Source organism: Pogona vitticeps, chromosome 14 (assembly GCF_051106095.1).
Source record: "Pogona vitticeps strain Pit_001003342236 chromosome 14, PviZW2.1, whole genome shotgun sequence".
Taxonomy (NCBI): Eukaryota; Metazoa; Chordata; class Lepidosauria; order Squamata; family Agamidae; genus Pogona; species Pogona vitticeps.
The window spans coordinates 12516372-12539905 of record NC_135796.1 but is presented as its reverse complement, the minus strand read 5'-3'; the positions used below and the strand labels follow the sequence as shown (position 1 = coordinate 12539905).

Here is a 23534-nt window from a genome sequence, read left to right as displayed (position 1 = left end):
TGCACTGGCCAAGGATGACACTTTTGCAACGTGAGGCCTTAAGTTCTGACCCAATTACAACTTCAAAGACATCAATCTAGTATGAGTATAAATTTAGTACTGACTCAATGTGTAGTCAAAGATTAAAACCAGGTTGTTATCCAGAAATATCATTTCCCCTACTCTGTGCTTTAATGGCTGAATCCACTCTTAGTCCCAAATAGTGGTATAAATATACCAGATGAGCGGGATATCAATCAATCAATCAATCAATCAATCAATCAATCAATCAATCAATCAATCAATCAATCAATCAATCAATCAATCAATCAATCAATCAAATAAATAAATAAATAAATAAATAAATAAATAAATAAATAAATAGATTAGACCATTGAAATGAATGGGACTTGTTGGTCACTGTTTCCATGTCCCATTGATTTCACTGTTTTGGGAGGTTCAGGAGGTGCTTTTATCCATTTCAAGCTCCAAAGGTAAAGGTAAAGGTAAAGGTTCCCCTTGACAATTTTTGTCTAGTCGTGTTCGACTCTAGGGGGCAGTGCTCATCCCTGTTTCCAAGCCATAGAGCCAGTGTTTTGTCCGAAGACAATCTTCCGTGGTCACATGGCCAGTGCGACTTAGACACGGAACGTTGTTATCTTCCCACCGAAGTGGTCCCTATTTATCTACTCGCATTTGCATGCTTTCGAACCGCTAGGTTGGCGGAAGCTGGAACAAGCGACGGGAGCTCACTCCGTTGCGTGGATTCAATCTTACGACTGCTTGGTCTTCTGACCCTGCAGCACAGGCTTCTGCGGTTTAGCCCGCAGCGCCACCACGTCCCTTCAAACTCCAAGCCAAGGGCTTTTTCCATCATACAAACACTGTTTCCCATTCTAGCACTAAAGTCACCACAAATTATTAAAAAAAATTAGTTGGGATATTCAGAAAATAATGTATCAAGGAGGTCCTCCAATTTAGCCCAAGCCTCTGAAGGAGTACTCATTGTTCTCGGTGGGAGATAGATGTTGACACAGATCAAAGGACCTAGTTTGCAGCCATGTATTGCTAGAACTTGCCAATAGCTAGAGTTCAGTTCAGCTATCTCTGTTGCTTTGAAGCCAGTGGTGGAGGAAATTGAAATAGCCAGGCCCCCACTTCCTCGGCCTGAAGTTGAGTTTTTTTTTTTAGCTCAGAATTCCCATGTCCCATATCCCTGTAAATGTAAAGAGTATTTCTCCAGAAGCCAAGTCTCTTGCAGGAAAATTATGTCAAATGACTGGAGGTACTGTATGAAATCTGAATCAACCAATTTAATTCTTCCATCCTGCAATATTCCAAGACAGAAAATGCAGAGGCTGACATTGTATCTCTTATTGATGTTAGTCCAACTTGGGAGAGGGCTGCTAGAGGGGCATATCTGTTATTGATTTCACTGGGTCTACTTTAGCTTGAATAAACATTGGATTTAGCACTAAGGGATTTGAGTTGGATAGTTCAGTGGTTTAGTTATCTGGCTGAGAAGCCAGAGGTTGGGTGTTCAATTCCTCACTGTGACTCCAGGGAGAAGAGCCAGCTTGTCCCCAGAAGAAGGAAACTGTAAACCACTTCTGAGTATTTTCTGCCTGGTACAGTGGACCCTCTACTTACGGAATTAATCCGTATTGGAACGGTGGCTGCAGGTCGAAAAGTCTGTAGGTCAAGTCTCCATTGACCTACAATGCATTGAAAACCGATTAATGCCGTAACCGGACATTTTTGTTCCATCTCGGTTTTTTTTCTGGTCTGTAGGTCGATTCTCTGGCTGCAAATCGAACCTAAATTTTGTGGCCAGGGAAGTCTGTAACTCGAAAAGTCTGCAAGTCGAGCTGTCTGTAAGTCGAGGGTCCACTGTAAATCCTAAAAAGGGTCACCGTAAATCAGAACTGACCTGACGACACAAGATGACAATGATGATCTAGACCAGTGGTTCTTAACCTTTGTTACTCAGATGTTTTTGAACTGCAACTCCCAGAAACCTCAGCCAGCAGAGCTGATGGTGAAGGCTTCTGGGAGTTGCAGTCCAAAAACATCTGAGTAACAAAGATTAAGAACCAGTGATCTAGACTAAGAGGAGTTCTGTACAACTCAAAAGTTTTCCCCGCCCCCTGCAACTTATATACCTCCGCATAGTGCTCGGAGTACTCTCTGGGTGGTTTACAAATCAATTATGCAAGCTAAACATTACCCACCCACCCTGCACAGCTGGGTACTCATTCTACTGACCTTGGAAAGACGGAACCCTGAATCACCGTTGAGCTGGCTACCTCAACCAATTGAAATTGAACTCAGGACATGAGCAGGAGCTTGACTTCAGCCAAGTTTTGTGTGTGTGTGTGTGTGTGTGTGTGTGTGTGTGTGTGTGTGTGTGTGTGTGTGTGTGTGTGTGTGTGTGTGTGTGTGTGTGTGTGTGTGTGTGTGTGTGTGTGTGTGTGTGTGTGTGCGCGCATAGATTTTTTTAAACAATTGGTATTCTAATAAAGGCATGGTTTTGCTGACCCTACAAATAGTAGTCTGAGATTACCATGTCAAAGTCCATTACTCATGGGAATGGCAGAAGCATGAATGTTCATTCATGAATTAATTTCAGTTCAGGAGGGAGGGCCGTGCCGGAATGTGTCCATACGGGGAGTAGGGGGAAGAATGCAGTTTTACAAAGGAAGAACAGGCCATTGAGCAGTAACAATAATAATGATGAAAAACACCACTGAATAAGCTTAATTACTTTCTTGAAAATGAGAATTACAAAATTAGGGAAGAAAAGCATTCCAGCAGATGTAGGGTACACTTAATCTTTTGCAGAGCACTTGATACATTGTCTTCAGTCTTATTTCAAAATAAGGAAATAATTACAGTTGGATTAGACAAGAGCCTACCACCAGTGGTTGCGAGAGAGCTGATCTAGGGATTGTGAAGGGAAAAATACTGGCGTGTTGACAACTTTGAGCTGGCAGAGAGAGAGAGAGAGAGAGAGAGAGAGAGGATTCTGGGCACTGGGCTTGATTTATACATTTTACACAGAGCTCTTCATGAGTCAGAAATTAAGGCAAACATCATGATGATGAATCTTAGAACTGCAGAGCTGGAAGGGACCATATGGATCATCATCATCATCACCACCACCATCATCATCACCAGGCACAGTCAATCAAAATTATAAAAACATTGACTAATATTATATAACAGATAAAAGTTTTAACTCAAAATTGAAGTATTTGTTAAATATCGGCACGGTATGCATGCTGTTTCTAATATTGCTGTTTTTTGTAGCTCTGGTGGTGTTATTTCTGAAATCTGCAGCTGCTTGTAATACTGTGTGAAATTTCTTGATATTGTTCCAAAAATCCTGATGACTACAGGGACCACTGAAGTCTATTTCATCCACAAGGGAGATATTTTGATGGCCAAGTCTCCGTATTTTGTTAGTTTTTCCAATTCTTTATCTTCAACTCTGGCATCCCCTGAAATTGCAATTTCAGACATTTCTTCATTCTATTACTGTTACATCTGGTGTGATGTTCAAGGTGTCTATCAATTTGGATCCAGAAATCCCACAAGGTCTTGACTTTGTCATTTTCTGACACCTTCCCTACCTGATGTTCCCATTAAATATAATCTGTTCACATCACTTTTTGGATATAGTGCATGATGCATGTACATTGGTTTCCGTGTTTTTTTTTTAATCCAATTCTTTGAATTTCTTTTGGCTCTAATCTATTATTCCTGCTGGGTATCTAATTACTAGAACTGCCCATGCGTTTATGGCTTTGATTGTATTTCCACCATTTCAAAAATTATTATTAGTATTCAAAAACACCAGGCACAGTCAATCAAGATTATAAAAACATTGGCTGGCATTATATAACAGATACAAAATTTAACCACCACCACCAAGAACAACAACAATTAAAAAAAAAGGACTGTGAAAAATCTTAAAATAAAAATGTCTTAGAAGTGGGCAATGCATTCTTGCAGGACTTATATGGGAGGCTGCATTGATTGGGGGGAAAGATACTCAGTTTTTTTACTCAAAATTTCTCAAAAATCACAGACAATTATAGTGTAATCCTATATGGCTCCCTGCCCATCAGCAATAAATCAAATCTTCAGTGGAGATTATTCCCTTGGAAGTGTTTTTAGGACTGCAGCCTTAGTCCACGTTTTAACCTTTGCGTGCTCCTTCTGAGAACATGGTACCAGCTTAAAGCTACCGTGAAAAGGCCCTTGAATGCCCCTAAAGCTACAACTTCAGTGTCAAATTGTACAAATGTGGTTGAGCATCAGTGCTAGTGGTTTTAACCTACATCGTTTCCTTTAGCTGTTCAAAACAAAGAGAAAGAATGCTGGTTTAGACATGTTCATTTAAATTTGATTGAAGATGGGCATGACGGTCTGCCATGGTCCATTTCCCATCAGAACAGCTGACCCACAGTTCGTGGTCCCGCCCCACTCCAGTGGGCAGCCACTTAGAGGCAGTTCCTAGAGGAGTCTCGGCAGGGCGCTGCTGCTGAATGGACACTCACTGGAGGGGGCGAAGTGGTCAATCATGGATTACCTGTTCAGCCAGGACACAAACCGTGCCGAACTGTCGAACCAGCGGCTAACGCCCATCTCTAAACTTGGTTGTTAACATCTGGTTGCATTTATAATAATACTCGTTTATTTGTTTGCTGGGTTAATATTCTTAGATCTCACTGTTGTTCTCCTACTGGAACGCAGGGCAGCTAATGAAAGAACATTTCAATAAATGTTTAAAAGATAAGTGTCCTTGAAAGGAAAGAAATTATAGTTAAAATACAGTAGAAGGAGAGCAATTAAATTCTCCGCCATTGCACCAGAGATGGTAGAAGGACAAGCAAGAGGAAGAGAAACCCCAGGAGCGCCCAAGAATGGTCTAGTGTAAATGACCCTAAGAAAACTGTTATGGTTGGAAAGTGGTCCTGGAATAGTGTGACACATAAATAAACACTTGTGTGCTTTGAAAAGCTACATGCTGTCAGGATTTCTGCTGATCAATGGTGGTCAGTGTAAAGCCACAGCTGATCATCCTCTGAAGGCACCAGGATTTCCCCCCAGTGCATATGCAGTGCTTAGTGTGTTGCGGATGGAGATTTGGAAGAACTAAGTTTAATCTCCAGTGAACCATAAAACTCAGTGAGTTGCCTTAGGTCATCCTGGTCCACCTCACAGGGGTGTTGTTGTTGTGAAAGTAAAATGGGGGAAAGAGGAAGAGGAAGATAGCATGTTCCCCCCTGAGCTCACTAGAGGGAGAGGCGGGATATAAATATTTCAAGCCAAAATGCAAAGAACGAATGACAGAATAACCAGCCAGACTATTGAACAATTCTCATTTAAAATTAAGAACAGAACCTGTTGGAAGCTTGGCTGCCTGTCACAGAACTTTCCTGTGTGCTCCTCCACTTCATTGACTAGAGATGCCCATGGTAATGGAATAGCAAAAAGCAAAAAGTAGGATTTCTCCAACATAGTGTTATTGATTCACCTCTTTTTTGGATTAGAAATGCCAGTATTGGTAAGTTTTTAGAGTCCTGCATGACACAGGAATGCAGTGGCAATCCACCAAGTTGATTTCCAGTGCTGTCCTCATTGGTCTGTATTGGACAAGCGTCTGAGACCCTCCAGATAGAACTGTTCTCTGTTGGGTGGGATGTATTAATGACTGGCTTCACAAATCATAATACATTCTAATTGGATTAAAACAAATAGTGATACAGCTCAGTCTGTAAACTGTCATGCACGCTGGTGAAGAGGGCATGGGGAGATGATGGAGAAGCTCTCGTTTGCAGTTCTCTGGTCCTGCACAGAGATTGTGAAGAAAAGAGGTGAAGCCTTTGCCTCATGAGAAGTAGCTTTTAGCTTGCAGCATTGGCAAACTTTTTTTTATTATTGCTTCCACTTTTATAGCTGAGGGTGATTTTCCAGTCTCAAAACTGCTTTAAGGAACAGGAGTAAAAGTTTGGCCAATTCCCACCCCCTTCCATGGATCTTTTCTGTCAGGATTGAATGATTGGCAGCTGAGGCTGGAAATGCAAATTGTATGACAAGCATTTAGTGCTATTGTGCATGGGAAGTGCACGTGTGCTAACTGTCTGCTCCTTCTCTTGTAATTGGTTGTTTGGGAAGAGACAAAATGAGTGGAAATTGTATTTAAGAACAAGGCTATTCAGTTCTCAGGGGTCAAACTATGGGTTATACTCAGTACATTTTTAGAAGGAGTGCTCCCTCAGGTGGTGTAGGAAGTCTGACTTTACCCATGCTTGTGAGTTTCATCACCTGCACACCATGCACTTAGTATGCTTTGTGTTGTCATGTATCATTGGAAGGTCAGCAGGACAGTGTGGAGTCTCTCTTTTCTCCTCTCGCTAAATTTTGCTAAACCCTAAGGATATTCTTTTTTTCTTATTTCCTCCTGCCACCTCTGAAGGGTGGGGCCAAACATTAGAAAATGGTGGGGGTTGATTGGACTTCAAGGTAGCCTATTCCAGTTGCCTCATCCAGCCCACACTCCCTGGGTCTTCTGAAGCTCTTGGATGCAGGTATCCTAGTAAAACCTATGCTTTGCAGGAGAAAGGGGCAATAGAGGGACAAAATGAAGCAGTAGAAAGTGCTACAAATGGCTCTGTCTGGAATAATCCACTGTTATGTTCAGCGCTGCACAAATGCTCATGAGACTGGACTGATGGGCGATCTTTCCTTTGGAGTTTCTTTGTTATATTCCTAGTTTACATTGCTAATAGAAAATGCTTCTGTGTTTACAGACAGGGGTTTTCCAGTGACTAACACCTCGACAACTAACCTTTCTTGCCTTTCTCTCCCCCCTCTTCTGTTGCAGGTGATTCCGCTTGACCCCCATTTCCTCTAGATTTTAAGGTGTGATGCTCCAGCATCCCTAATATAGAGACTTCCCTAATCTTCTTAGGTGTGTATCGCTTGGTTTTCAGTGCACGTTTTCCAATATTGCATGGAGAAATTGCATGCCCTTGAAAGCTGTTTGAGGATTGTGTCACTGTCGGGGGGAAATGTGGTAGCAGCTTCATCTAACCTGCCCCATAAACTATTGATTTGGTTGTAAATAGAATGGAACCATCAGTGCTTCCTCTTCAACACTACGTAGCAGGAATGGAGAAAGACGGCCTTCTATATATTGTTGGACTACAGCTCCCAGCATCCACCACCTATACCGGCTATAGCGGTCAGTGTTGATGGTAACTGCAGTCCAAAAACATCAGGTGGACCAATTTGATTCATCCCTAATAGAAAGCAACATGGTACCCAGCTGTGTGCACTGCTAGGTATTCTGCTTCTACATATTCTTCCTTTTATGCACAGACTCTAGGAAAGAGAACAAGACCCAATTAGGCAAGCGAAAAAGAAGCCAAATGCAATTTTCTGAAAGACAAGGCAAGGCAAACTTCATGTTCTAAGAAACATGCTGGATAGCTTTGTGGGGCAACTGTGCTTGGAGGGCCGTACGAGTCGTCAGAAATGTTGTTTTAGCAGCAGGCAACTGCTGACCAAAGTCTTGATAAGACTTTAGCTCTTTTTTTGGTGGGGTAGACCCACCTTTCTTGGGAGCAGTCTCTTTCAACCAAGGAGCCTTGCTTGATTCGGCAGCTGTTGGCTTCGAGGGCTCAGAGAATGCTTTAGTATCCCAGGACGTCTAAGCTGGAATCTTCTGGCTCATAAGCCAACACCTTGGGAGAAGGAGGTAGTGAGAAGACAGACTTCCGGTGTGGAGCGGGTCTCAGCATTGAAGACACTTCTGTTTCTCGTTCAAACCCTTCACAGCTCTGATCTCATAGCGTCGTCTTCTAAACCTGGAGAAAACCAGTCCTGGAGGCATGCCGGTGCGTCAGGACAAATAGCCATGCTAGAGCTCCTTTCTCTGGTGTGTTAACATAAGAGACGGGGGAAGAGTTTTGCTTGTTTTTTGGGAGGATGATTCCATCAGGTTAAATGCCCAGGCAGGAGGGTTGAACCTGACTGTCCTAATTCTCATTGGCAGGAACTCAACAGAAGGTTGCAATGCAAGGAAATCTTCGAGTAGCAGAGTTACGAGGGTCGCTCATACAAGTGAGCTGCCCATCTTATGGGTTGATAAGACCCTTAGTCGTGATTTGCTCAAAGCAGTCTCAGCAAGGGGTCTGCTCAGGTTTGCAGCTGTGCGTCCCCTCTTCTGTTTACACCATTCCTGGTCCCCTAGCAACCCAAGTATTGGAAAAGTTACTTTTTCTGGACCACAACTCCCAAAGTTTCCTACTCAGCGCAAGCACTTATCACACCTTGGGTCTTTTTTCTTGATCATGTACTTACCCACGTGGCCATGCTTGCGACTAGAAACCCATCAAACAGGGAAAGCACTTCACGAAGGCCCTTTCAGGGTGGATTCTGGTCCTGTTGAATAAGTTCATGTCAGTTTCCACCAGGGACAAGATTCTCAGAGAGGTAGAGAGTCACTTGCCTTCAATGCGTTTGCTGTGTTGTGTTCCACTCTTAGAGGGGGAGGCAACTGAGTGCATTTGGTGCCTTTGACCATTTTGTAAATAATCCCATGGAGAAGGTCTGAAATTTCAATCCCCTTTGGAGGGGAACACAAGAGCAACTGTGTATTGCTCATGTAATGCGTCTGTGCAGAGCAAATGAATGCCTGTAGCACTCCTTGTAAGTGCTCTTGTTTACTCTTCTGTAAGTGCTATTTGCAGCATGCAAGCTCCCCTTCCACAAGAGCCTTGTTTCTTACTAGGCACAAACATTTTTTAAAAACTTGTAATAAGTGAACACAACCATTTTGGAAAGGGACCCCTTGGCCCCTTTTATTGTTGTGCATCTTGTCTAGACATCCTGGATTAATTGCTGCTTTTGAGTCTTCACTGCAATGCGCACACACACACACACACACACACACAGGAGCAGAGAGAAATGAAAGGGTTGATGGTCTTGTTTTGCTTCTTGAAAATCGAATTCTTTGAGTGCCTTTTAATCGGTGCCATCATGTCCTGTTTATAATGAGCCAGAAGTGATATCTGGAACAGGTCTTGATTGTTTCTGAATCCTTCGTGAGTGCTTAAGAGGCCCCGGATGAGAGGAGGTAGATATCCCCCCACCCCCACAAACACACACACAACTGGAAACTGCCACAGTATGTTTAATACACTCAAATGCACAAGGATAGAAGAGTTGATGGATTTAGTTTCCCATTGGCTCTGGAAGAAGGCTGTGGATGGAGGGGGTGGCGGTGGAAGAGCACGTTGGGGGGGGGGAGCACATGCGGCTCCAGCCTTTTCAATGAGTGATGGAGCAGAAAGATCCAGGATTCCTCTTGGATAGCCAGCCATAACCCAGGTCTCTCCATGCCTGACGGCTACAATGTAGGCTTAAAAGACAGCATCCAGTTTAGAATCTATAAAGCAGCATCAAGGGCCCTATTGTAAGATGTTGAAAAGGCGGGAGGGGGAAGGGAAGGGAGGGCACATAAGCACCAGAAAGAAACAGAAAGGAGTTCCTCCCCTCCATTGTAGACAGACCAGAGATTTTCATATGGGTTGAAGGAAAAGATGGTTGAAAACCTTTTATTTTTGCATATGTGGACATATCTGGGGCATGCTCTTTAAGAGCGTAGCATTAGCACTTCAGAGATTGGAAGGTCCTTCCCCCCATTTTATGATGGAGGACAAAAGAAACTGCAGGTTAAAGGCTTGCACAGGTACGTATCCTTTGACTCTGATGCCAACAGCAAAGGATTTAGAATAATAGTGTCAAGAGAGGGCATGGAAGTCAGATGTGTGCTCCATTGTAGAAAGGTACTGAAACAAAAGGTGACTTCATATACATGATGGCATTTTGCCTGTAGCTGTAGTGCTGATTATATCGAGCTTGCCCTGTTGGGCTTCTGTTACAGGATTCTGCTGGGTCATGCAGCCAAGTTCTACTTCCTTATAGTCAAAATAGCCCATGTCTGAAGATTAACATCACTCTTCAAACACTGGGTTGAAAATTAGATGCTGGCACCCAGAATATCTTAAATGTCCACTCCACTCTGCATCAGAGTCGGCAAAATAAATAGAAAATAGAGTAGAATAGAATATGGGATCTTGAGACTCTTCTCTCTAAATGGGCTTTCAATTCTGTAGCATGGAAACATTTCCCAGCCCTACTGTATTTCATACAGGGCTTCCGTGCAAATTTATAATCTTGCCTTTGTGGGATTTAAGAATGTGAGAACTCCCATTTTAATTTTTCCAGAGGATGCTCTGCTACAGCGAAAATTGCAAAGCGCCTTGTGGCCAGTTAAAGACTACCTTGGTTTAATTCTCATGAATTTTTTTTTTTGGTGGATTGATGTAGCTAAAGAAGTGGGCAGCAGTTCACAAGAAAGTATGCTGAATGAAATGTGTCAGTTTTTATAGGACCTCAAGGCTCTTGTCAATTTACTTTCATTTTGGCTGGACATGGCTTGATGTATTTCTATGCATTCAAGATCCTTTTGGCGATTGCTGTCAGCCCCAAGGTGGGAAGAGTTAAATCAAAACAAGATACCGTTTGAAAGTATTTGAAATGGTAAGAAGACCGACAGGGAACTTTACAGCATTTGGAATGGAGTGGCCAACTTCCTTCTTCACTGTCGCCACTGTGGGTTGAAAAGACAAACACAAGTGAAAATTGTTCATTTAATGTAACACGTTGTTTGATGCTCTAGCTGCAACTTCAAAAGCCTTGTCCTTCATCCAACCAAACCAAACCTAAACAGAATAAATGTAGGGAGATGTTTTTGCTGCTGTTTTGAGATACTTTCCCCCTATCCTGCACACACGGGATATTTCGGGCTGTGCTGGTAAATTGTAAGGAAAGTAATGATGCGGTATTTCAGAACAGGGCTTCTAAAAGATCGTTTTCATGACTTTACCCCTTTTTCGTGCAACAGTGGGGTCTTCTCCTTTTAATTTTGGTGGATCTTCAAACGATTTGCAGCCTTCTCATTTTAAGCCAAGAGAATGCAAACAGTTTGAAGATGCACCAGACTTCTTCATAAACAACATTGTAGATTCTTTGAATTAAAGACTCAGAGCACTACACAAGCATCTTTATAGGCTGTATCGGTGACCCAGCTACTCTCAACTGGGAATCCTAGGTGGTTTCACAAATATTCCTCATAGCCCCTCTTTTCCTGCCTTTTGAGTGATAATTCAGCCTTGCTCTACTGGAGCGCTGTCCACATGCTGAGTGGAGCTGGCTAGGCTTCTTTTTGTTTCTGAAGCACCATGATCCATGCATCATAATCCAGCCATGTGTATTGAATGAAGCTCTAGGAGTAGGATGATTTCCCCAGCCTCCTTTTTGCAGCTTCAGAGAAAAGAGGCCCAATTAAAAACTCCTAGGGGTCCTCTGCATTGTCCTTCAGTAAGAATAGTCTCACCTTGCAGTGGCTTTATTTCTTTGCCAAGGTCAGTGCAAGCTAAATATCTCTGTGGCTCAGAGATGCTGGTGAGGATTACACACAGCTCCTTTCTGTGGTCCCACTGACATCATTTCGAACAAGGTTCGCAACAGTCTACCTTTGTCTGACTCATTCCTTTCCTTCAAAATATTTTGGCACTCAGCAGCTGCTACATTTTCCGGCCCATGGTATCTCCTGCTTATCTGTGCTAAATAGCAAGCTGCAGCATGAACTGCCTACTGCGGCATGTGACAATCCTTAACCGATTAGCTTGTCTATGCAAAGGATCTACTAATGCTATGCAAAAGAGCATGCTGAAAGGATGACTACCTAGAGCAGACTTAGCTTGCCACTGAGCACCATAGATTTACCTCTTTTTTTAAAGAAAGAAAACTAGCACCAGTTTAAGGGAACAAAGGCTAATACTGTTGCTAATGCTTTAGGCACTCCCCTAACCTAGTACCTTCCTGATGTGTTCGTTTACAATTCCCAGAATCCTTATGCTGTTCTCATTTAAATACATGCATAAATAAACAAATAAGAGTTTATGCTTTTTAGCACTCGGTAAGTGCTTTTTTGTACATGTGAAGAAAGCATAACCTGAAATAGCTTTCATTTCTGGGGTTACACTAATGTAGTGCCCTTCCTACTCATTCCATTCCCAAACACTTCTGGGATGTCCGAACGAGCCACAGCCAACTTTGGACCTCTCTAAATTGAGCCTAAGTGCGAGCTGGCCTCTCAGATGCAGCTTTCACAGCTTGTAGAGAGTTAACTCACATCCGTCTGTGCTATTAAAAGCAGAAGACACCAGATGTGAATTTTAAAAGTATAGAAATAATTGATCTGCTCGGGGAGGGGAGAAGAAAATGAGGAACTAATGTCATCTTAAAAGTAGATTATTGTTTGCATAGTAAAATTACTTTCCTGGAAAGTATGAACATCTCTTGTCAGAAGTAAGCTTTAAGGAAAAAAGAAGAAGCACTAGTTACCCAGTGAGTTAAATCTAAATTCTGTTAAAGCTGATGTGCATATAAAAAAAAACTGGTGCAGTGCTCTTGAAATATGAAAACAGCCTGAAAATGAAGTGTTTCCGAAACAGTTGGGTGCATGGTTGAATTGCACTTTGTGACGGGGTGGTGTAATTAACATTTTTGCCTCTCTCTTTTTTTTAATTCCTGACCTCTGACCTGTGCCTCCTCCCACCCTTTTACCAAACCCTTGTCATTTGCCCATTATCAGTTAACAGGCAAGGGGATTTGAGCTCAATCATGGATGACTATGATATCAGGTCCGCTGCCAGCATTTTAGCCTCCGTTAAAGAGCAAGAGGCTCGTTTCGAGCGGCTCACCCGGGCCCTTGAAGAAGAGCGGCGCAATGTCTCCCTGCAACTTGAACGTGCCAATCAGCCCTCGGACCGAGTGAACATGTGCAACATTGGCAGCGGCCAGCCCTTAGCCACTGCCTGGCAGCAGCTGGTCCTGCAGGTAAAACCACCTGCGCCCCTGACATGTCCCTCTGCATTGCACGTCATTCCTCCCCAAGTCCATGCGTATACATAGATGATCCCATATAACTTGTCTGTTGTGTTTTATGTCAGGGAGCATCCATTGGTGCTTCTCTCCACCCAACCTTCTCCCATTTGTTAGTCCTGACCAACACGTCACAGGAGGATCCGAACGTGGGAAAGTTACTATTTTTGGATTACAGCTCCCACGACCTCATAGCCTGTGGGGAGTGTTCACTGGGGGATTTGGGGAATTGTAGCTGAGAATAACACTTCAAAGCTTAGAGCAAAATGAGATGATAATGCTGAGAACAGCCACCACCTCTTCAGACTTCAGGTGGATAACGTTGGAGGGAGTTAGGAGTGGGGTGGGGGGTGGGGCTTCTAGTTGCTGATGGCCTGCATGGAAAGCTCTTTCATTTAGCTGTCGTCCTTTGCCAGCCGTGCTACTGCGGATTTTTAAATGATTCGGCTTGCAGAATGTTTAGTGCCTGGGAGCTTTCACATTGAGTGATTACCTTCCTGAAGTCTTAAGTAATATAGTCTGGCTTTCCTGTGGCTCATCAGGTGTTGAGCTACAGCCCCCATCATATCTCACCCTTGGCTAGGTTAGTGGGAGATGCACGCCAACTACACCCTTGTCGTCAGCTGGATTTTGCATGCTGTGTTCATGGTGAGGATGGTGAAATAAAGAATCTGGTTTTGGTTTCGTTTGGCTTGGTGTTGGTTGGTTGGTTGGTTGGTTGGTTGGTTGGTTGGTTGGTTGGTTGGTTGGTTGGTTGGTTGGTTGGTTGGTTGGTTGATTGATTGATTGATTGATTGATTGATTGATTGATTGATTGATTGATTGGGTAGTCATTCTCATTTCAGGAGCATGTAATAAAAGAAAAACAAACCAAAAAAGGGGGAATGGTGTTGTGAAGCCTTCCTTGAAGGCCTAATTATGTAAGGATAAAGTCTGTCTATATCACCTCCTGTTATGGACAATAGTTAGGTCTCTAATTCTGGCTGAGGCAAACGTGACGACTGAATCTTGTTGACAGCTGAAATGGGAGGCCTTTCTTGAGTTGAGACCCGTGAGACCACAATCATGATGACTGAAATATTGGCAAACTTCCTGGTCTTAATATGTCTGGCAATCTACAGAATATATTCTGTATCCAACCCTTGAGATCTCCAGATGTTATACATTGCTTACATTTTGCAGAATTTTTATAACTCTCTTTACTTTGCATTTCTTGTTTTGCTCCTGCTAGCCATGGGAAGAGGGATGCGGGCCATGTGATATGTTAGAGCTCTACCTAGAACTGGTGTGAACCATGGTAGCCCTCCAGATGTTCTTAGGCTGCAACACCCATAATTGTTCACTGTTGGCTGTTCTTTATAGGGAGATGTGGAGTTACGGTTCCACAACATCTGGAGAGTCAAAATGGCCCACCTAACTTTCGTTCATTATAGAGTCTACTAAGCTCTTCCTCAGCCTATGAGATTTAATCATGCATCTCCCACACCTGTTAAAGCCTGACTTTATAGTAATGAATATAAGTGTTTTTTTTGTTTTGCTTTTTACACGTTTCTCAGGATTTGGAAGTTGGTGGTCAATAGCAGATCCTGTGCTTGTTCGATGAAGTCTCTGAATATAATATAAAAAGCCCTGAATGTTGCATTATCCCATCACATTATGATGGCCTTGAATAGTGCTATTGTAGTATTACTTTTGTCTAGACAGGGATATCTGAATAGTTGGTAATCCTAAAGGCAGGCAGAATTGGAGATTGCACGACAGAGAATGAGATATTGGGGATAAAGGTGTCAAAGAAAATAAAGATGTGGAAAATCAATTGAACGATGAGAGATGACTTCCTGGGGAGATGTCTTTGCATGGCACCTTTGTTTGTGGGAAAGGGAAATGATACCTGTTTTCTAACGAGAGTTAAAGATGGCCAACCCTGTTCCAGGTAAGTGGACTTGAGGACTTGCCAGAGTCTCTCATTCAAGACTTGCTCATATGAGTCTTTTCATGAAACTGGAACACAAGCAACACTTGGATGGATGACCTTCAGGTAGGTCCAAATCGCAGCGTACAAAGCCTTGTTATAAAACCTGTCCTTGGCAGAAAACTCTGAAGCACCATAATATAAGAGCTTGTAATGTTACAACCACATATTAAAAGGGAACAAACCCATCAAAGCTGTAGTTGTGGAATCTCTGTGTTTACCTGGCTTAACCTATTAGTATCAGTATGCTGAATATTAAAATTAGGCATCACCCGCTCAGCTCATGGAAGATGTTTATTGTCTGGCTTTCTCCCCCATCATTGTTTTTATTTCTTCACAGTTTATTATGGGAACGCCATATGGGTATTTCTGTTTGTGTTATACTTGGATCATTCCCCCAATGTCAGGAATTTGTGTCTGGTGCCTGTTTCTTGGCCATTTCTGAACTGCTTTCTGCACATACTGTTATTTTACACATACTATAACAAGCACCAGCTATTTAGTCTACATACGATGAATATAAGCCACCTTGGGTGCTACTTTTTAGTGAGAAGCAGGTATAAATACTGTATAAAAGTAAGCGAATAAGTATTTTGTGCTGTGTTTGAATTTGGGGGGGCTAGCATAAGCAGTGTTTGCTGTGTTTCTTTACCAACTTGCACCGATCTTTGATTATTTATTTTGCTAAATTGCACCATGCTTCCTGCAACGAATGACACTCAAGGTAGTTAGCAGTAGTAAAAAAAATCAATTAAAACCAGGTACAATGAAAAATGTTGTCATCGGTGGAAATAAAACATTACCAGCCAGTGCCTCCCTCAGTAACAACCGATCTAACTGTCAAGGCCTGCCTGAATATATAGGTCTTTGGGACAACTAAAGAGAGACCAGCTTAGCCTCCATTGGTAGGGATTTCCAGGGTTTAAAATAGCCACTGGGAAGGCAACTGTCTTACATCTCTGCTCTGACTGGCAGCCGCTCTCCAGCGATTCAGGCAGTATTCTTTCTTAGGTCCAGCTGGAGACCCCTGGACCTTTCTGGTGTCTCCCATCCACGTAGCAACCAGGCCTGGTGCCAGCATAAATTCCAAACTCAGACGTGTTCTGAGTTGGTAAGTCAATAACTCTGTTTCATTCTGTCTCTTTCTGCCGTTCTCTTCACAGAGAATTGCATATTAGTCTGTTAATATCTTTAAGATCTTTTGGGCATGTAGGTGGCTTATTTCCATTCCTTTCCTTCTATTTTCCTTTCTCTTCTCTTCTCTCCTCCTTTTCTTCTCCTGCTCTTCTCTTCTCTTTCTTTTCTTTTGAGCTGTCACCAACCTCTGTTTCACATTAACGGCCAGAAAAAGACCCTGTTGTGATTCTTCAGAGAGAATGAGTTCATATGTTGTGGTAGGAGGAAAATGCCTAGGGGGAAAAAAAAAACTTCAGTTATGCTTTTGTTACTAGAAGTAACAAAGGTGAGCTTTTAAGCAAAAGATAGGGTTCTTGCTAATGCTAGATTTATTGAATTTGAATATTTTAGAATGTTTTAAAAATTGTTTCTAATCTTGGTTTTAGTATTGACAAATTTAAATTTTTTAAAATATAGTTTTTATTTTTTAAAAAATTGATTATTATATAGTTTTGATTGTTGTGGGTTGCCTTGAGTCCCCTGTGGGGAGGAAGGTGGCATATAAAGAGCAAATATAAATAAGTTAAATAGATAAAAATAAAAAGAAGGCTACAATGTCTCTGATCACTTAACCTTGTGGAAGTTCGGATTGAGCAGAGCGAAACTTACCTTTGAGTTGAAATGCACAAGATTTCACAGGGGTGTTGTAACATAGCATTAAGTGACTTCCAGGAGAATTTCAACAAGTTGGCATAGTTAATTGTGATTTTTGGAGAATATTAGGATTTGTAATATAAGGAAACATGTGGAACTGAGTGGAGTTAGAAGGAGCTGGTCAATGTTTCTTGTTTTGCTTTTGTGTCTCAAACATACTGGATATACAGTATGTACATGCAGTAGTAAATCAGAAGTGAATCCCATTTTTCTGCAGGGATTGAAAACTGAACTTGTCCCCTGGCTTTTCCTTCCTAAACCTGTCACCAAGAATGAAACCTGGTTTGTGATTTGGGTTTATAAGGGGTGCAATAAGCCAAAATTCTCAAAAACTACTTTCCTGTAAATTAAGGCTGTTAGCTCTAATCTTATTCTCTGGTATGTTAAAAAGCAAGTTTGGGGGAATTACTTCTGAATGAACATAGAAAAGCCTGCCTTGCAAAGGTGGTAGTTCTTGTTATGATGTGAGTCATGGATCTGTACCACACTGGTCACCAGTGAAAGTACGTTTGGCATAGTCAAAATGCCAGCTGTTTCAATTGTAAGTCAGAGGCCTCCACTTTGCATTGATGTTCTGTCATTTGTGTTTAATGCTGCAGATGAAATCAGTGTGGGTCTCTGATGCAGTTGGGTTCGCTGGCAAAATGCATTTAGTGCCCGTGACCTGCCATCTGGAAGAGCTTTCTTCAGTCAATGTTCTCCAGATAATTTGGACTACGGTTCCCATAATCCCTAGCCACCCTGGCCAATGGCCAAGCGTTATGAGAGTTGCAATCCAACACACTATATATCAGGTTGTTCCACCAAGGATAGTATTTAAAGAGATAAAGCAATAATACCAACTGTTTGGGAGGTTGTTCAGAGCATCACATAGGAAAAAGATGTGGACTATAGAGTTATTTGTTTGTATGTTTTCCTCCGGCAATGGTGGAAAGGAAATATTTGCTGGAATGCTGGTAATTATTCATTCTTGTTACAAACCAAAGTCAATGCATTTACATTACAGTTTGTAGGACAAACAAGGATGGCACTAAATGTCTTTAAAAGAAAGAGAAAAATCAGAAATATTTCCTAATGGAGCGACAATATATTATAAAATGTTTTTCAAGGATGTGGGAAAAGGGACAGTTGAGGAAAGTAACGGGGTGGAATGCTGGACAATTTATGGACTTTTTGGACTCAATGCTAGCAACAGTCATGGAGCTTCTAGGCTTTCCTCCTTTTTTGAATTTCTGAACAATGTCCTAATGTGAATTAAAAAACAGGAGCTGGGAAGGAATACCACAGATTTTTTAAAAAAAATAATAGCAAAGGGATAATAGCAAACTCAGAACAAAATGCATTGCGTTCTAGTTTTGAATTGTCATTTATCAAAAAAGGAAAGGGTGCTTAATCCAGCGCCATTGTTCCTTCGGTGCTCCGTCATTTGAAGTGTGCTTATAGCTCAGTGAGTTATGCGTCTGGCTGAGGTTGGGAGTTCATTTCACCACTTTGCCTCTCAGAACAAGAGCCAGCCTGTGTGGCCTTGGGTAACGTGTACAGTCCCAGGACAACCCCAGAATAAGGGAATAGTAGACCACTCCTCAGTGCTGTAAACTTAGAAAACCCTGACTTTAGTACTGTAGTCATAAATCAGAATATCTTGACGGCACACAATTCTAATTGGACGTATTATCAACTAACCTCAGCCCAGCAGCTACCTGACTTGTCTGGTAGGTACTCAGCCCAGCTGCTATGCTTTGTAAAGGATAAATTGGATTACCACAATGTGCCTTGTACACGTCAGCTGCCTCTAGCCTAGTCCTGATTCAAACCTACCAAGCATTTACATATACTGTATTGAGATAGGCTCTGTGACAGACAGGTCAGTAACCACTCCTGTCCATCACAATAGAACCCTGATATATCGACCAATGGGTGAACAGAAGAGGTGGGGCTAAGGAAATATAAGAAGAATGGAAGACAGTTAAAGATCAGTTAGAGTTTCAAGTAGGGAAGAGTTAGGGATATGAGTCAGAGTTAACCATAACTATGGCATCCTTCAGTCTCGAAAGACTATGGTATTGTGCTCTGTATGGAGGACTTGGAACAGCATCTAGTGTGGCTGAGAAGGCCAATGCGAGAGTGACAGTCCCTTCCACACTGAAGACAAATCCAGTCTCTCTCCTGTCCAGCTCCCTGATTTTGCTGCTTTCGTAACTGCCTCTTTGCCTCAGCCTGCTGGACAAGGGTCTCTTCAAATTGGGAGAGGCCGTCTTGCACCGCCTGCCTCCAGGCTGAACGCTCAGATGTCAGGATTTCCCATCTGTTGAGATCCATTCCTAAGGCCTTCAGATCCCGCTTGCAGATATCCTTGTATCAAAGCTGTGGTCTCCCTCTGGGGCGATTTCCCTGCGCTAATTCTCCATAGAGGAGATCCTTTGGGATCCGACCATCAGCCATTCTCACGACATGCCCAAGCCAACGTAGACGTCGCTGTTTCAGTAATGTATATATGCTAAAAATTCCAGCTCGTTCTAGGACTACTGTATTTGGAACTTTGTCCTGCCAAGTGATACCAAAAATGCGTCGGAGGCAACGCATATGGAACGTGTTCAGCTTCCTTTCCTGTTAGTTAGTTCCTGAAGTTAGGGACTTCAGTTAGAGAGAAGCAGTTTAGGCAGTTAGGACCAGCCTTGTGTTAGAGAAGAGTAATAGAGAGAGAGGGAATAAGATAAGAAATAAATAAATACCCCGATTAAAATGATTCTACCTAAGCAAATATAAATGTCACCAAAGCACAATTTATTGAATGAATAAAAGACCATCCATGATTCACTTTACATGATTTACTGATAAACACTTAAATAAACGTAGTTATATTGAAGAACTGTGATTTAAGAGTCATATTTGATAGAGTGAGGATAAATCCTCTGGAAAAGGGTTGAAAAATAAATGTCATACCCGAAAGTGGAACCTGGGTTGTGTGGAAGAACAAACGGGAACTGGGGGTGTGTGGCAGGCTCTTATTCCCTGTCGCTCAGTACTGTTTCTGCTGGCTGTGCCTGTCCAGTGTCTAGGAGTTCCACCTCAGTCCCTTGAAGCAATGCTAAAGATTGAATCTTGAACTCGCTTCATGGAAGACAGTGCACCCTTCTCCTGAGCTAGTGCAGACGTCATTTGTGAGTTTGGTCTGAGTCCCTCTCCATATGCCTTTTCTACTTCATCCTCTTTTTTTTTTGGTCTCCTTGTGTGAATTTATTCCCATGTCTGTGTGAATTTGTTCCCTTAGCTGTCTATTTTAGGGTATCATTTGTGAATGCGTGCCTAGGTGGAAATACAACATGTGGCAAAGGTGCAGTTATGTGAAAAGAACACTTTTTAAGTCTCTCCATAGGTTCCGTCTGTTGTTTGTTCGGAATATTTATTAGCTGCAGTGTCCTGTGCAAAAAGGATTCTGGAGGCAGCTTCCAATCGTCAAAATGCAACATAAATAATAAGGAACTACAGAGAGGCTAACGTCAAAATTTTAAAATGATTAGGAAATTAAAATGTGCAATAGCACTAAAGGGACACATTCAGCCCAGTAACGCACTAAGGTCTAAATGCAGAGGAATGCTAGTGGAGTTAAATCACCTGTATAGCTGTTGTGTTAGATCACACTGTTGCATAAGTGGTTGTGCAAACACCTACCTGCATATTCAACAAAGACTCCAGTGAACACCTTTGCATTAACTCTACAGATAATGCAGTGGATCTCCCACTAGTGCAATTACTGTATTCTTATTATTCACATTCATCTCCGGCATTTCTTCCACTGAGCTCAAGGCAGCATATCTGCTTCTCTTCCCTGCCCTCACAGGGTACGAGTTCTATAGTTTAGGCATCTGGCTGCCAAGTCAGAGGTTGGGAGTTTGATTCCTCACTGTGCCTCTTCAAAGGGGCTGGACTTGATGATTTATAGGATCCTTTCCAGCTCTGTAGGTCTTAGATTTTTTTTTAAAAAAAAATCATCCATGGAGATTCAACCCAGGTCTTCTGAGCCCTAGTTCAATGCTGTCACCTCCACACTGCATTCTCCACCTTTGTTCTCACATCACTGTATATAAGCATAAGAGCCAATATCTATTAATTATTGCAACTGTTCATAAATTCAGGCCCCCCCAAAAAAAATGCTTCAAGAAAAACAAGATAACAGCAGCATAAGGGGAAAGGTCTGCAGTGATGGTGTCTAAGGTGTCCCTTCTTGGCAAAGCTTTCTACTGTCTCCTGCAGTCACTATGGGGAGGGGCGTATTGATTGCTGGCCTAATTGTTGCTTTTTGATGTTGCAGAACTTTATTATAACACTTCATTTTCTGTGAGTGTAGAGGAAACCATTGTCCCGGTGGACGAGGTACGTCCCTTGTTATGTTTTAAATAGCAAAGCACGAAGTCAAGATTAATTGACTTGAAAGGCTTTCTTCTTTCCCCTGATTCATATCATTTATTGATGCAGTTAACACATGAGATAACCTTAGTCAGTGGAATTATTTTCCAGGAGAGGCTGGAAGAGACAGACACTAAAGTGGGAGATGATGGCAGGAGGGAAGGCTGAAAGAAGGGAACCTGCCATGTAGGAATTCCTTCTCTAAAAATAAACAGCAATTATGTAATCCTACATCCGGAATTGGGCTTTCTGTCATTGACGACCGGCTGAGAATCTTCTTCCCTTTTGGCAAGGAGCAGGTTGTGTCTCTTTTACACACTTGGCCACAGTCTCTGGTTACCACCACATAGGTCACTGACTGCTAGAAATCTTTTCATTCTTGACATTTGCATCCGACTTCTGTCTGGGGAACTCAGGGGAACACACTGGGGAGGTTGTTCAATTTGCTTCTAGGCAGATTAAACTGAGGTGGTGCTTCTGATGAATCATAATAATCACGGGCCCAAGTTCCAGGAAGCCAGATTTAGGTTCAGTATTGGGGGGAGGGGGAAAATACTAACTATTGGATCATGATGACAATGGAACCAGTTACCTCAGAAGGTGGTGAGCGCTCCAACACTGGAATAATTCAAAAGAAAGCTTGACAGTCATACGCGTCACATACACTTTGATATGGATTCCTGCATTGAGCAGTGGATGGGACTCGGTGTTTACATAAGCCCCTTCCAACTCCATGATTCTGTGATTCCAGTTTCTTGGTGTGCATGTGTGTTCAATGGCTGAGTGAGATGTGTCCAATGTTCTGTCTACATTAGTATCTCACTTTTCCTCCAATGAGCTCAAGGTGGCGCACATGGATGCCCTTTCTCTCCACTTTATCCTCACAACAGCTGGGTGAGAGAGTCTGAAAGAGAGAAAAAGAGTCAGACCGCCCAAAGGTCACCCAGTGAGTTCCATGGCTCAGTTGGAGTGAGATATCCCAAGACGCAGACCAAGACTTAAAACATGGTGTGACAAACCCAGACCTACTGGGATATGCCACAGTTTCACTAAGCTGCCACCAACCATTCCCTATAAGAAGTCACACAGACCAGGGATGGATTTTTAACAAATAAAGGAATGAGGTTTATTTAAACAACACACAGGGAAAATAAAATGATCAGGTGAATAAGATACAGTAACGTGGCTTAGTCTCAATCATACATACACACAGTTTGGTTCACACAGAACACTTAACTTGAAGCACAGACCCTGAACCTATCAGTTCTGGCTAACCATACAGACACCTGAACCTATCAGGTTGGTACTGACTGACACACAGTAGTACCCTGTCTGACACACAGACTCCCACTCAAGCTTCTTCTCTCAGCTCTTCTCCAGCTTCTCCCCCAGCTTCTAAACTTCACCACACACGCTCCACATATATATACAGTACAGCCCCTCCTCCTGATGTCCCGCCTTCCACTCCCCATAGGATGGAACTTTCCCTCCAAACCCATGACAGACAGGTAACATCAGTGCTGTATGTAACACCTCCCCTCTTTATAAGTTGTTTTGTAGGGGGAAAGCTAAGGTGCTTTTCACCAAAAAACAACCTGGACCCAAAACATACAAAAACAGTTATACATACAATATCATACTTACTTATACTTACACTCTATTAGGCATTTAAACATTTACCATTAACAATACATCAAGTTACCTTTATTCATACAAACCCACATGTTTAATAAACAGACACATTTGACTTTTTGTCATCAAAATATATACATAGTCCATGTTTCTTTCGCCGTCTTCATTCTTCAGGTCTTCTTGACAAGGCGTCAGCAACACAGTTCACTGACCCTCTGACCACCTTCACTTCAAAGTCATAGTCTTGCAGATTTAAAGCCCACCTCATAAGTTTACTATTGTGGGATTTCATTGTCTTTAACCATTGCAGTGGTGAATGGTCAGTGCACAGAATAAAATGTCTTCCCCAGATGTAAGGCTTGGCCTTCTGGATCGCGTAGACTATGGCCAGGCACTCCTTTTCCACGGTTGCCAAATGTCTCTCACCTTTCTGGAGTTTCCTACTCAGGTAGGACACTGGATGCTGGTCACCCTTCTCATCCTCCTGGCAAAGAACTGCTCCTACCCCGCTGTTAGACGCATCGGTGTAGATGATGAACTCCCGGTCGAAGTCTGGAGCACGCAGCACTGGATAGTTGATGAGCGCCTGCTTCAACCTCTGGAACGCCTCCTCACAGTCGCTGGTCCACGGGATGCGGTCATCAGTCTTCTTCCTCGTCAGATCGGTCAGCGGAGCCGCAATCTCGCT

At 42.5% G+C, this 23534-nt stretch overlaps 1 protein-coding gene across 16 annotated transcripts in view; it reads left to right on the top strand.

Annotated features, from left to right (window-relative positions):
* Positions 1 to 23534, top strand: part of ARVCF (ARVCF delta catenin family member) — a 456576-nt gene that overhangs the window by 167409 nt on the left and 265633 nt on the right. For 10 of the 16 annotated variants that reach the window (XM_072983699.2, XM_072983702.2, XM_072983701.2 and 7 more), the window contains 2 exons: positions 6872 to 6958; positions 12716 to 12960. The exons of 3 other annotated variants lie outside the window; for them this stretch is intronic. In XM_072983699.2, the coding sequence (XP_072839800.2) occupies positions 12745 to 12960 (216 nt within the window). In that variant the 5' untranslated portion in view covers positions 6872 to 6958; positions 12716 to 12744. The remainder of the gene's footprint in view (positions 1 to 6871; positions 6959 to 12715; positions 12961 to 23534) is intronic. 3 more of the 16 variants (XM_078381684.1, XM_078381682.1, XM_078381689.1) reach the window with 2 other exon arrangements.